This window comes from Nicotiana tabacum, chromosome 4 (genome assembly GCF_000715075.1).
Source record: "Nicotiana tabacum cultivar K326 chromosome 4, ASM71507v2, whole genome shotgun sequence".
NCBI classification, from domain to species: Eukaryota; Viridiplantae; Streptophyta; class Magnoliopsida; order Solanales; family Solanaceae; genus Nicotiana; species Nicotiana tabacum.
In genome coordinates this window covers 129,601,601-129,617,133 of record NC_134083.1, presented here as the reverse complement: position 1 = coordinate 129,617,133, position 15,533 = coordinate 129,601,601, and the positions used below count along the sequence as shown (strand labels likewise).

The following is a 15,533-nucleotide window of genomic DNA, read 5'->3' as shown; positions in this document are numbered from 1 at the left end:
AAGGCTCCGCCTCGAACTGAGGATATATCGGAGAAAGATTCGGGCGGAGTACCCGAGTTATTGGAGATCGAAGATACTTCCCATCTAAGCCAACGGATGGGGGATATGTCTGAAGGGACTCTGCTCGAATCTCTCCGAACCGAAGAGAATGCTCCAAGTAATTCACTTGGGGCAGTAGCAATCGAAGACTCGCCCACCTTCCCTGCTTTTTCTGTAGGGGCGATTTGGGAATCCCAAGCTTTGGGGGCCCTCGAACTAGACAGGCCTCATGATGGAGAGGATCCTTTCCGTGACCTGTTTACCGGTGTCGAGGACATTACCGGTACTAGTGATGCATCAAATCTTTTTCACAGGGTGCAGCAGGCTTTGAATCAGGTAAGCCTTAAATTATTTTATTGGTATTACCTTTATGTTTGCCTTTCTTTTCTAACTTTGTTTCTTCTTTCTTTGCAGGCTGCGGCAGTTCATCGAGAAGCATGTTCTCGGTCCCGAACCGAGCTGCGTCGATATGAAGCCGACCTTCAACGGGTTACGGAGGAGAGGAACTTCCTAAAACTCCTCTTAGGGAAAAGGGGAGAGGAAATAAAAGACCTCCGAGCTGAGTTGGCGAAGGCTCACCAAGATCAGACTGATCTGTCCGAGCAGGTAATAATACTTTTAAAAGCCTATGGGCTCGATACTAGAATGCTGGCTAAATTTTTGATCTCACAGCTGCAGCAGAAAATTGAGATGATCGGAAAACTCCGTGAAGAAGTCGATGTGATAAAAGTGAAGTCTTTGAAGTGGAAAGAAGGTATGGACCGCTTTACTGCAGAGAAAGAAGCTGCTCGAGCCCAATTATCATCGGCCGAAAACCAACTTCAAAAAATGAAGGAGAAAGGCTTGGTTCAAGTAAGAAGAATAGAAGAGCTCGAGGCTCGGTTGGCCTCTGAACTTGCCAAGGCCGAATCTAATGCCGAAAAGGCAAAGGCCGATGCGGATGCACTCGTGGCCGTCTATCGGGCCGATGCTAAAGCTGCCTAGGTCCAAGCAAGAGAAGCAGCCGAGACCGCCGATACTCGAGCATATTAGGTCGTTGAACTTGCTAAGTGCCGATCTCGGAGGAAGACCCTCGAGAAGATCCATGCTCGAGGTTTCGATCTCGCTGAAGAGATAAAAAGGGCTAAAGAACTCGAAGCCGATGCTGAAGCCTTGGCTTCCGATGATGACGGTGATGATAACGATGATGATGATGGGAGTAAGAGCGGGTTCGAGAACGGGGGGATCCCGATGGAGAAGAGACCGCTCCCGGAGATAGCCAAGAAACTTAGCCCATTAGTTTCTATGTTGCAATCAACCATGTAAACGATCTTATATATATATATATATATATAGAATGGGGGGTGCCCGTGGAGAAGAGACCGCTCCCGGAGATAGCCAAGAAACTTAGCCCTTAGTTTCTATGTTGCAATCAATCATGTAAACAATCTTGTATATATATATAAATATCTTTTTGTTTTACCGACTTGCTTCTGTTTTGTTTCCTGCCTTGTGAAGATTTTATTCATGCCTTATGAATGTTTTCATAAGGATTTAGGCAATTTGATCGAATTTGGACTTCATAGCCTTTATAACCGAGTGAGAGCTTACTCAAACTTGAAATAAGGTAGCCCATAGGCTTAGTAGTTGAGTTGAGTGATTGTTTGAACTTGAAGTATGATGTAGCCCTTAGGCTTATTAGTTGAGTGAGTGATTCGAACTCGAATTAATATAGCCCGTAGGCGTAATGGTCGAGTGAGTGCTTGCTCGGACTCGGAATAAGAATAGCCCGTAGGCTTATTAGTCGAGTGAATGTTTTGAACTCGAAGTAATATAACTCGTAGGCGTAATAGTCGAGTGAGTGCTTGCTCGAACTCGAAATAAAAATAGCTCGTAGGCTTAGTAGTCGAGTGAATAATTCGAACTCGAAGTAATGTAGCTCGTAGGCATAATGGTCGAGTGAGTGCTTGCTCGAACTCGAAATAAAAATAGCCCCACGGACGGTGCCAAACTATTTACCCGAAAAACGGATAGAGTTGAATTTGTACGTAGTTCTAAGGATATGTGGTATAGCTTAATACAAATCGTAAGGACAAATAGAAATATAAAATATGGATTGCCAAGAATGCAAAATAAGCAAGGTTGGAAAGAAGATAATTTCCAAAAATAAGCAAGTTGAATCAGTTAATGAAGCTTTAAAGAATAACTCTCGAATATAGGAGAATATAGTGCTTGAATTACAATGTAAACAAAAACTGTCCTCTAAAGAAATGTAATCATCCTCTTTATAGTGAAGGATCCTACTTTAGATATAATTAAAAATATATAGTGGAGAACCCATGATAAATCAATTTTTCCCTAATTTTCGCCGAGATTCTCTCCCTTAGTGTGTTTGCAACAGCTCTTGTCTGTGAGCTCGAGCTCGATCGGCCTCGGTGCTGGTCGGTATTACTTCTAGAGCTCGATATGGGCTCAGGATCAGGTGATGATTCGGACTCGGTCCCGGTTGGCCTCCGCCCCTTAAGCTCGAAATCATCTCATCATAGTTCGGTTCGGACTCGAGCTCGATAATGACTTCGAACTCGGACTTATACCTGAAATCTGAAACTTGTTTATGCCATCTTTGGAACTCATCTCGATATTACGAAGTCTTTCTTCGATCTGTTATGTTTCGATCTCGATCAATCGTACGAAGGCCGAAATCTATTTCGACCATATACAGTGTTAATACTTTTAACACCAGTTTAATATAACTTGTTATGGTAAGTTACAGTTAAGTCTCTCTAATTGTTTGTTCTGATTTTTTTGGCTTTTATAGTAAATAATTGTTATATACTTACAACACAACATTTGAAGTTTACATATTAATTGGTCGTTATAGATAAAAACTATCCAAAAGTTAATTTTTTCTTTTTTTAATGTTACATATAAAACATAAGAAAATAATTTAAATTAATCTCAAACATATGCATATTTTATTAAATAAATATTAAAAAAAACTAATACATTATTAATAAATTTATTATTTATTGTGCAAAGATTTAAACTTTTGTGCAATGAAATGAAAATATAGATATATTTTAAAGAAATTGAATGAAATCTTTAACTATGGAAGTAACATAATATTCTTTATCATACGTGGTGTATTAAAGTTTTAAAATATTTGGTCAAAATCTTTAGACTTACTTTTGATAATCTTAGAGATTTTATATGGCTGTTATGGAGGGGGATAATTTTAACAAAAAAAAAATACTGTTATAAAGATGGATATTGTTATAGATAAAAAATTATTATAGTAAGGTAAAATATAATATAAAATCGATTTAGAAAAAAAACTTAACTTTTATAATGAATTATTGTTATACAAATAACATTAGAAGGAGGCAATCTCTGCTAATAAAATCATTAAGCAACTAGCTAGATCTTGCCACAAAAAATGGAAAGCAGCAAAGTGCGCCTCCTTTTCACCCTGGTTCTGCCTCTATCTAAGCCTCTTTGTTTAAAAGAGAGAAAATATTGCATTCCTTTTTTGCCCTTGCATTTGCAAGATACCTTTCTTATGAGTTTATATGGAAATATTATTAAGTTAAGGTTAAAATCAATTTACTTTAGATGATAAATAGCAAATCATAAAATGATACATACATCTTAAATGCAAACAACTCGCTGTGAAGTGTTATAAATTGTAATAGACCAACTTAATATGCAAATAACTCGTAGTGAAGAGTTACTAATTGTTGTAAATCAATTTAACAAGATACTGTATATTTCAAGGTTCTAAGATTGTTGTAAGATCCCATTTTCACAATTTCATTTATTTTATCGGTGCTCAATTACTGTGCAGAGACCAGTTCACGCATGCACAAGCACGACTAGAAGATCATCCAACTGTGATTTAATTGTGGCCACTTGACTCTAAATTATCCCCTTGGAGGTTGGAGCGGGTGCGGGAATCCAATGAGTGAGTTGAGAGAGAAAAGGAGAGACAGAAAGTGTAGAAATAACCTTTCCTTTCAATGACTAGATCACTAAACAGCTAACTTTTCCGAAAGCTAAGAGGGAAATTGTGTGCCTACACAAATGAATTTGACTGCATCCTCCAAAATTTTGCGAGCACAAATTTCCCACTAAATGAAAAAATTAAGCAGCCTACACCCTACTTACATCAATTGCTATTTTTACATTTTCCTACGTCTTTCATGTCCACCAAATACCTCTGGCCATCAATGTCCAGGCATGTAAACTGCTGCCACGGCAAACCAATTGTCTCTTCATCGGCATCCAACAAACGAGATTTTTCCTGCCTTATCGAACCCTGAGAGCACCTTCATGATCCCAAGCCTTGGTGCCCGAGAGGTTTCTTGCCTCCAAGATTAGAGCAAATTGCCACTACTCCCAGGTGATATCATAGTTCACATTTTGGTATCTACCCGATATCCGTGAATTCTGGAAACACTGACCAATCGTCAAGTCCCGATATGAAGTCAGGAACATATTCATGTTGGAATACATCCTCGCTCCCCAAGTTAAATTCTGAATTTAGGTCAAACAAGGTCCTGTCTTCAAAATCATGTCCACGTTCTGTGAGGAACGATAATCCCACATCAGCTCTTGCACAGGAATCATTAGATGCAGATGGCATTGGCAGGATAACTAGATCCTTGGTCTGACCAACATCACTAGATTCCATTGGAATCTTTCTGGACTTTGATTTGGAAACTTTCACAGAATCAGAGAGCTTGTGCTTCCCCAAAAATTGTGATTTCAATGGAGTTTGTGACTTGGCATCCCCAACAGGAAAAGCAAGAGAAGCCCAATCCAAACAACCTTCAGTACTTGATGCAGCCCTGAAAAGCAGAAAATTAACATGTAAATCCTAAAAGCAGAAAATTAACATGTAAATCCTAACCCCTGCATAAATATGAAATTAGATGAGAAGATTGATTAATTTGGTCATTTGTACCCATTAAATTTGAATGCCTACCAACTTCGATAGTGCTTCCAAAATTACATTCGAGGAGAATGGTCCATTTGAATTTATATTTTCAAATTCAAGTATTTAAGAGCATAACCATAGAGTATCAAGCTCGAAATAGTATGGATGACCGTTACATTTGCTTTCAGGACAGCTTCCTGCCTCACTTGGATCTTAGAAAGAAAATGTGAATGACATAGGATGTGTTTGGTACGAAGGAAAACATATTCCGGAAAATGTTTTCCAATTTTCCCATGTTTGATCGGCTTAAATGTTTTGGAAAACATTTTATTCATGAACTCATTTTCCTCAAATTAGAGGACAATGTTTTCCCTATCAAGAGAAGGGAAAACATTTTCCAAAACTCTTTTTCAACCTTTCCCACGCTATTCCTCATCCCTACCAACCTCCACCAACCCACCCCACACCCCCTAGCTACCGACCCCACACCCGTCCCCACTCCACCCCACCCTAAATAAAAATATTATTAATAGTACTTTCTTTTTTATGTTATAGATAGAATTTTTTTTTTTTTTATTTTAACAAAAAAGTTACTTCCTCTTCATGATGTAGAAAAAGTATTTCCTTTCATTTCAACAAAATAAATAAGTAAAAGTATTGGGGGAAGGGGGGTGAGGAGAGTACATAAAAAAATATTTTCCTAAAAAGTTATTTTCAAAATGAGTATTTTCTTTTCATGATGTAGAAAAAGTATTTTCCTTTAAAGTATCACATTAGTTCCTTTGAGTTTGTGTGAATTTTTAGAAGAACAATTAAATTCTTGAAGAAAATAGAGTCTTGAAAACGTTGGGTATTTGATAGGCCCGGGGGGTGAGGAGCAAGAAAACATGTGGACTAGGGGGAAGGGGGGGTGAGGAGAGTACATAAAAAAATATTTTCCTAAAAAGTTATTTTTAACTCTCTAACCAAACACTAGAAACTATTTTCCGGAAAAAGTTTTCCACTCACCAACCAAACAAGGGAAAATATAAACCCACTCATTTTCCATGGAAAACATTTTCCTTTCCTACCAAACACACCCATGGTGGTTCTAAATGATGGAGAATAAGGAGACACCAGAATCTTTTCTAGCTCTTACATTTCCAATTAATATGATATTTTTATTCTTAATTTTATGATCATGTAAACTTAGATGCGATCAAGTCTAACACCGTGCTATAGAAAAAAATTAACACCACAATGTCATTATAATGCCTCAAACACTTAAGGATTGCTTATACTTTTAGAAACTAGAATGGATGTCTTAGATAATTTAACCTAGGAAAGAGATTAGTGTAATTTACTTGATAGATTGAAACCACTTAACTAGGTTATCATTTGACTCCGTTCACTTAACTACAACAACAATAACAACCCAGTATAATCCCACTAGTGGGGTCTGTGGAGGGTAGTGTGTACGCAGACCTTACCCCTACCCTGGGATAGAGAGGCTGTTTCCGATAGACCCTCGGCTCCCTCCCTCCAAGAACTCCCCACCTTGCTCTTGGGGTGACTCGAACTCACAACCTCTTAGTTGGAAGTGGAGGGTGCTCACCACTAGAGCAACCCACTCTTGTCAACTCCGTTCACTTAACTGAAAGCATAAAATAAAGTAGAGTTGCAAGATCACATACCAGAACCGGTTTTCAGCCACATTCAGGGAAGACTTGAAATGATGATGCTCAGCTATCATCATTCTTGGAGGCAATGGGGATTCAGGACCACGTATTTTAACAGTTACAGGCGATGGCAAGGGAATTGTCTTATCATCTTTCTCTGCCCCAAATTCCAGTGTAACATCCAACTGCTCAGCAGGAAAAGAAGCTTCTTCTCTCTGGTCACAAATGGAGACTCTCTCATCACTTTGTGCACTCTGCTGGTCAGAGAGAGCAGCTGCTACTAACTTGGCACATATACTTATATTAGAAAATCTCTTTTCCAGTGGTCCCTTCGTAGAAACAAGGTTCAAAGTTGGTGTAAACAAACTTCCAGAATGATAGAAGCCATTCTGGGAAGATGAGAACGCATTTGTCTGGCTTTTCCGGCATGACATTTTCCACACAGAGGAAAGAAGGGCAAAGAAATGCTTTTGAACAAGGGGCTCATGATCTGGAACCTCTGATGCAATATCTAACACCAGTCGGACATTTTCCTGAAAAGAGGAACAGAAAAGTTAGCCAAATACAAACATGACCCTTTTCTTCTCCTGGAGGGGGGGACCCTTTTCTTCTCCTGGAGGGGGGGTTTTGGTTGAGCATTACACTGCTACGGTATAACTTAATTTTTTCAACTTCAGGAAAATCTTTTAAAGCAGCTGATTGACTTCGCCAGCTATAGAAACCTTGATGTAGAAATTTCAGTTGATTATAACCCTTTCCCTCAACCAATTCACCATTCAACCACCAAATAGAAGCATGACTTAAACTTTTCCCCCTTCCCTTTGTATCCCAAAACCACCCCAGCCCCAAACACCACAATTTGCCAATTTGATGCAAGTAAAGTTTTACAACTAAGAGCACATCTGCAGACGTCAAAAGACATATTTGGAATAAAGACTAAAATCATTACACTAAGCATACAAGACTTCCACACATATATCTGGTCTATAGCCAATGTGTACAGAGGAGACACGATGGAAAATGACTTACTATCTCATATATATTACAAACGATTAAAAAAAAACTGAGAGAGAAAAGAAGGAACATGCACAACAAAAGCAACCATGCAGAGGAAAAAAAAAATATGACTAAATGGAGAGCCAACTAGCAAACTGATACTAAACGGAGAGCCAACTGGCAAACTGACTTAAAAGCCCATCAAGAGCAGTTCTTTCCACCAAAAGTTAGCCTCTTTTTTTTTTTTAATGGCGGTGGTGTCAGGGCCAGCTTGGAAAAATTAAGTTGGAAAAGGCCATCTATGATAAAGAAGAGCATCTAATCATCTTCCAAATGGGAATAAGCAAAGACTAATTGAGGTGGAGTGGAAGAAACAGTCTTATAATGCAGTATGTTCTCCTCTATCACAAGGTAAAACAATATGTCATGTTCTTTATAACTCTACCTGCAACATTGACCATTTGTCAATTATGCATCTCCAAACACATACATCAATTTCCCCAAATGAGCAATAAGAAACAACTGTCTTCAACTTAAAGATAACTTACACAACTTTGAGCGGGACCTAAAACTACGATCCAACATAGTTTCTCAACCGTAAAATCCATTTAATCTCCTTTTGTTTCATTCTCGCCAAGGTCCCTACCCTTAATACAAGAATAAAGGGAAGCACTGAAGAATTTTCTTCTTAAGTTCCTTAAACCTTTTGTTCTACTCTTTAACTAATGATGATTCTTTCTTTCTTTTTTGTTCTTTTTTTAATTTAATAGTTTCCTTCAAAAGCAAGGGAGATGAAATAGAAATCTAGCTTACCTCAGTCACTTTGAGAAGACCTTTTATAGAGCCAGCATTGTTGGATCTATCGTTTACAATGTCTGTCGCAGATAACACATATCTCTGTATAAGTTCCCTGTACCTTTCACAACAAAGAACAGGGTGACGATATCTTCCTCTATAAACTCCGCCAGCAGTCATTCCATACAAGATATCACTCACCAAGCTCCAGTGAGGACCATACTCATGAACAGAAGCACAAAGTACAGCATCCTCTTGTGGCAACCATGAATCAGCGGATGGAAAATAATCTTTATACCATAGTTTACCTTTCCTAATCGGCTTTTCTGATTTAATAGTAAGAACTCGCTTTACAGGCATTGAACTGATTGAGATTTTCCCTCCCATCCTGCTTCTGCTTATTGGTCTGAGTTCGACATCCACGGTGCCACCATCATACCGCTTCAATTCTTTAGATTCAACCGGCCGCTTGCCATGATAAGATGAATGCTTGCCATGATAAGATGAATGCATTACCAGAGAAGATACCTCAGAGGACCTCTTCAATTTTTTAGACTTCTTCGCGCTTTTCACATCCTCATCACCCGTTGCTAGTTTACGCTTTCTCTCTTGAGCAGAATCAGGCGTTGTAACTGGATCACTAGATAGAACATCATCATCTATGGTCATCAACTCTATTGAAGACCCGTCCTTTAAAGCTTGAGGTTCAGAAGCTAGACCTCCTTTCTTCAAAGATTTGAACTTTGTTTTCTTTGCCTTCTTCTTTGACTTGGATTTTGGAACAGAAGCTGTAGCATGCCTGCAAAGCATATAGCCATTGAAAATCAGCAAAAAAGAAGCCAAAGTTAGATAGCTTACTTCCAAAGGAGTAAAACAACTGAAATGGAACGGAAGGTTTTAACCACCATTCCAACACAACAAAGGATTAAAAAAAGAATGGAAAAGCAGTTGAGGTGGAGTGATAGACAGCACCTCCAAATATATACCATTTACTCATATTTTAATTAAGTGACAGCAACCAACTAGAAAACTTGTTTTGGCACAAAGCGTAACAATCCCAGCACATGGAAACACAATCACATATAACCCAGGCAGGGCTAACTGGCATCAATGGTGTCACCAACAGCACAATAACCTAAAGCAGCCATTTTCAATTTGAAGGTAGCTGTACAACAGAGAATAAGGACCATCAGTAATCTACTTAATCACATCTACACCATTTTAGGAGTATTTAATGTTGTTCCAACTTTAAGAAACTTCGACATATCTCATGCAACTTTTCACAAGTTTGCAGTAAAAGAATCCAATCCTCAGATGAAAATTCCCTTAAGAGTTTTTCCAGGTAGACGAGCGAGCCCATTATCCACCGAGTATCAACTCGGGGATTTATCAGTTATTAAAAAAAAAAACTTCCCCCAGGTGCTCTGCTTCATTTAGGACTGGGAATACACGTGATCGCCTACTTTTTGCATCTCTATTGGGACCATGTTCACATCTTAGAGTGAATTGAGCTAAGTTGCTCGGACTAGGGTGCAGGTGTACGACATGGGTGCGGATCTAGAGGTCGGATCCTTCGAGATGCAAATTCTATGATCCGTGGATACGGATCTTAGTACGGATACGGGTGCAAGGATCCGGCTAAAAATAATTAAAAAAATAAAAATATAAAAAATATTTCTAAATTATGATAAATTTTGGAAAATACTTATGTATAGCTTGTAAAGTGTGAATTTCTCTTTTATTCTCAAGTTGTAGATAAGAAAATGATTAATTTTCCTAGATAAAGTATGCTATTTTATTCAAATTTATCCTAATTTTGGTTTTGATTTCGGGAAGTAAATTGTATATCGTCTCGAATTTTTTCGTCTGTCGTGCTCAAAGTATCCAAAATCGTTTGACCAGATCCGGTACGGATCCCATACCCACACCCATACTAGTGTCGTGTCGACACGGGTACGGCACCTAAACTGTCATGTCGGAGCAACTTAGGAATTGAGAAATAGGTTCGGTTGTCCATCTTGATATACTAGTTTTAGTACGTGCAATGCACATGCATTATGCGCCTATCAATAAAAGAGAGGATAGAATATAGAATAAGAATGAATTATGGGTAATAACAATTGACGTCGAGATAGATGCAAAATTAATTTAAACGGGAGAATAAATATTATTACATTGACACAATTGTTGAATTTAAAGTAATTGTATATCTTCGAAACCTGCAATGTCGAAGATATTAGGAGAGTTAGATAGTATTTGGAACAATAGATAGTTTATTGTACGAGATAACGATATGGTAAGTTGACTTCTCTTTGTAGACGATGTTCTTGGTGCATATTCCTTTTTATTCCTTTTTCCTTAACACCTTATCTTGAGCCGCGGGTCTATCGGAAATAGCCTTTCTACCTCTCCAGATAGGGGTAAGGTCTGCGTACACATTACCCTCCCCAGACCCCACTTGTGGGATTATACTAGGTATGTTATTATAACCATAGTTCCTAGGACTCGGTGTGGGTGTGAGATACGGGTGCGGATCTAGAGGTCGAATCCTTTATGATCTAAATTTCCTTTATGATCTAAATTTTAAGATTCGGGAGTATGGATCCAGGTATGTACGATGCGAGAATTCACCTAAAAATAATTCAAATATCTAAAAGTAAAGTTATAAAAATATGTCTAAATTATGAGACATTAGGTGGAAAACTTACAAACCAAGGAGAGAATATTGATCAAGAGGAGAATCCGAGAATGAGATAAACGAAAAACGTCTGACATAGAAATTTCATATTAAATTTTCTTTAATTTTTTTGAGATAAACGAAAAACGTCTGACATATTAAATTTCATATGTAGCAAAACAGTACGTAGGTAGTACTGAAACCATATATACAAGAGTCTAACTATCACTACCATTCTCTATATTGACTCTAAAACATCAATAATGGTGTCAGTATCATTTGTGTAGATCTGATTACACCAAAAACACAACAGCAAAATAAAGTTTAACTTGATCTTCTGCACCCCATTCTCCACGTTCTCAAAACATCTGGAGTTTCTCTCTTTCCAAATTGTCCACCAAATGCAAGCATGCATAATTCTCCATCTGGTCCTGTCCTTTGCATGTAGTCATGTTTCCTCCCAACTTTTAAGAGTATCTATAACCTTCCCAGGCATGGTCCAGGAAATGCCTTTGAGGTTAAGAATAATTCTCCATAGATGAGATGTTATCATACAGTGAAGGAAGAGAGGGTTAATTGTCTCTGTTGTTTTCCCACACAAAAAGCATCTAGAACATAAACTGAAACCCCTTTTCATCAAATTATCTTGTGTAAGGACTGCTTCCTTAGCCAGTAGCCACACAAAACAAGCAACTTTGTGAGGAATTTTTGTTTTCCAGATGTGTTTCCAAGGCCAATTGGCTATCTGCTGATTGGAGTAATTCATCCTCTTGTAAGCTGCATTAACTCTGAATAAACCCTTACCGCTGCCTTGTCACCATAGTGCATCTTCACCTGCTTGTAATCCACTAAACTGCTCTAGTGCACACAAGAATTCAACCACTCTTTGTGCTTCCCAGTGTTTTGGATAGCGTGCGGCGACAAATAGCGACGAGGGCCCGTTTCACTGAGGCGAGAGGCGCGCAGCGAAGCGCTCGCCTTTTTGATGTGAAGCGACAATTTATACAAAAACATAAAATATTATATACATATAACTAAAAACTCAATAACAATAATATATTAATAAATATATCATTCAAAAATTAAAGACTCAATAGATAGTCATAGACTCATAGTAGATTCATAAACTAAAGTCTAATAGTCTAAAACAAGCAACGTCTATTCTTCTTCAAGATTTTCAAATTCTACAACTTCATGAATGTTAGCATTATATTGGCTATCATCTTCTTCATCCTCGGAGTTTTCATCAATTAGGGACCGGCTTGAACTTGCTACTCCCTTTCCCTTGTAACTTGAAGAACTCCCTCTAAGACCATAGATATTCTCCTCAACTCCAACCGCCATAGAAACAGTACCCCAATCAAGATCATCTCCTTCATACACTTGTTCATCTTCATGATTTTGGGGGCTCCAGTTAACCATTCATTTGCCTCGTCAATGTTGTCCAACAAAATTGGATCAATGGTATCGCGAGCTTCATAACGTCGCCTCAATGTTCTATTGTATTTAATATACACTAGATCATTGAGACGCGATAGCTCAAGCCTATTCCTTTTCTTGGAGTGAATCTGCGCATAAGTTGTTTAGATTAATTAATCGATACTCATAATAATACAATCTAAAATATATTAATATAATAAATCTACTTCTTACATGCTCAAATACGCTCCAATTTCTCTCGCATCCAGATGCACTACAAGTTAGGCTTAGTACTTTGATGGCAAACTTTTGCAAGTTTGGAGTTTGATGTCCAAATTGCTTCCACCATTCAACTATAGAAAAATATTTTAAAAGTTAATAAGTATAAATCAAATAAATTAATTTAAAGTTATAAGGATATCTATATTAAAGTTAGCTACCTAGCGACCTTATGTCTCTGGCTCTAATGGCCGCTTGTAAACCAAATAGGCCCTCTGCTTGTGAGTACCTACCAAACTCCTCCCCTATTTGATCTATCGTCGCTGAATTAGGGACCAACTTCTCAAGACATGCATGGTATCCAATCCACACCTCTGAAGCCAAAGTTTCATCTCTAGTGTTCTTGCAAAATAATCCCGGGTTCAGAAGATGGCCTGCTGCATGCAAAGGTCGATGGAGTTGATTCTCCCACCTGATATCCATTATCTCAAAAACTTTCTCATATTTTCTAACATCTCCCTCAAATGACGCTGCAATAGTCTCTTTGGCTCTATCCATAGCCTCATAAAGATAGCCCATTGGTGGTTTTCTCTCCCCATCCACCATACGAAGTACCTTAATCAAAGGACCACCAACTTTAAGAGCCCGAACGACGTCATTCCAGAATGATGGAGAAATAAGAACTTTGGCAGTTTCTTTTCCCGCAACTTCCTTAGCATATCTATTATCTTTCCATTCATTTGAAAGAACTAGCTTTCTCAATTTTTTCTTTTGCAAGTAAAAACTATGCAAAGTTAAGAAAGCCGTTGCAAATCTAGTCTTGGCCGGTCTCACCAAATTTCTTTCATTTGTGAATTTCCTCATCAAATTCAACAACAACGGCCTCTGACTGATGTAAGAATATACCCTGACGGCCTTAGTGAAAACTGTAAAAGTAACAATAACAATTTTATAGTTAATACTTAATAGGATAGGACATAAGTATAAATAACTATATTAAAGTTACCTGAAGCATATGGGTTTTCCTTGAATATGTCACCAAACATCAAGTTGATACAATGGGCAGCACATGGAGTCCAATAAATGTGTGGATACATAGCTTCCATCATCCTACCCGCACTAACATTCTCACTAGCATTATCTGTAACAATTTGTACAACATTTTCCTTTCCAATTTTATCAATAGTCTTTCTAAACAAGCTGTACATTTTGCTTCCATCCGTAGAAGAGTTGCTAGCATCGTGAGATTCAAGAAAAACACTCCCTCTTGGAGAGTTCACCAACACATTTATGATCATTTTTCCATTCCGTGCTGTCCATTTATCCATCATAATGGAACATCCAAACTTGTTCCATTCCACTTTATGCTCCTCAATAATTTGGTCTATCTTCTTCACCTCTTTTTTAAGATGAGTTACTCTAACTTCATGATAGCTAGGAGGCTTCATTCCTTGGCCATATTGTCCTACAGCTTCAATGAATTTATCAAAATTTTTGTAGTTAACACAGTTGAAAGGAAGCCCTGCATCATACATCCATGCTGCAAAGGCACTTACGGCGCGGTCTCTCAAAATCTTCTTGGCTTCTAAACCTAGACCTTCTTCACCTTTTCCCTTTTCTTGTTGTTTTGTCGAGAAATAAAGATTGAGAGGACCTTTTGTCACTGTACGTGCCGTCGTGGATGACCCACTAGAACTATTTGAAGATATCTTATGAGTTTTTTTTTTTTGGGGGGGGGGGAGGTCTCATTTCACCATCTTCATCCATTTCATCATCTTCATCAATTAGATTCACCGATGCTTCAAAATTCATTTGAGTTCTTGTCACATTTTTCTTATCAACAAACGCTTTTACTTCCTCCCTAACCTCGGGCGGACAAAGGGGACATTGTACTACATTTTTAAATCCACCTATCAAATGTTGCTTGTGACGAGTTATCCCACCATTATATGTTTTTTCACAAAACACACATTTAATTGCGGATCTTGATGAGCCTTGTATAGCATAATTCCAAGCTATATCATTTCGTTTATTACTATCGGATGACATTTCAACGCTGTTTTATTGAAAAAAAAATTATCAAGTCAATATGCAATTAATTCTACTCTATAAGAGACTATAAGTCAATAATTGAAAAAAAAAACGGGGCCTGAAAGAAACAGAAAGTTTGTTAAGAGAAGAAGCAACCTCTGTTATTTTGCAAAAACAGGGCTTCGAAACAACCTCTGTAATTTTGCAAAAACAGAGCTTCAAAACCTCTGTTATTTTGCCAAAACAGAACCAAAAAAAATAGAGCACAAAAACAGACCTCTCTTTCTGTTAAGAGAAGAAAAAACCTCTGTATTTTGCTCGAAAAATAGAGCAGAAAACAGAACTCTGTTTCTGTTCTTTTCGACAAAAAACACAGGAAAAAAAATAGAAAGAAGAAGAAGAAGAAGGAAGAAGAAGAAGAAGAAGAAAGAGAAAGGAGAAAGAAGAAAGAAGAAAGAAAAAAGAAGAAAGAAGAAAGGAGAAGAAGAAACCTCTGTATTTTGCTCGAAAAATAGAGCAGAAAACAGACCTCTGTTTCTGTTCTTTTCGACAAAAAACAGAGGAAAAAAAATAGAAAGAAGAAGAAGAAGAAGAAAGAAGAAAGAAAAAAGAAGAAAGGAGAAGAAGCATACCTGGACTTTCAATGGCTGGAACCTCAAGCTTCTGAAAGAAGAAGACGATGGCTCGCGAGTTCAGAACGTCAAAGTCTCAAAGAAGCTCTGTTGTTTTGTTCAAGTTGAAGAAGATATGTTGTCAAGCCCTAATCACGACCCTTTTTGTTGAG

General features: G+C 37.9%; 2 protein-coding genes across 5 annotated transcripts in view; both read right to left on the bottom strand.

Moving 5' to 3' along the window:
- Positions 1–4,011: 4,011 nt before the first annotated feature.
- LOC107805182 (protein PHOTOPERIOD-INDEPENDENT EARLY FLOWERING 1) overlaps positions 4,012–15,533 on the bottom strand; it is a 44,397-nt gene continuing 32,875 nt past the window's right edge. For all 4 annotated transcript variants that reach the window (XM_075252429.1, XM_075252428.1, XM_075252430.1 and 1 more), the window contains 3 exons: positions 8,422–9,202; positions 6,628–7,145; positions 4,012–4,865 (listed from right to left, as the gene is read on the bottom strand). In XM_075252429.1, the coding sequence (XP_075108530.1) occupies positions 4,445–4,865; positions 6,628–7,145; positions 8,422–9,202 (1,720 nt within the window). In that variant the 3' untranslated portion in view covers positions 4,012–4,444. The remainder of the gene's footprint in view (positions 4,866–6,627; positions 7,146–8,421; positions 9,203–15,533) is intronic.
- Positions 12,163–14,441, bottom strand: LOC107815398 (uncharacterized). Its single transcript, XM_075252432.1, has 3 exons — positions 13,725–14,441; positions 12,734–13,644; positions 12,163–12,648 (listed from the first exon to the last, which is right to left on the bottom strand). Exons 1-2 carry the CDS (start codon positions 14,251–14,253, stop codon positions 12,932–12,934), a joined length of 1,242 nt encoding a protein of 413 aa, XP_075108533.1. The 5' UTR covers positions 14,254–14,441; the 3' UTR covers positions 12,163–12,648; positions 12,734–12,931.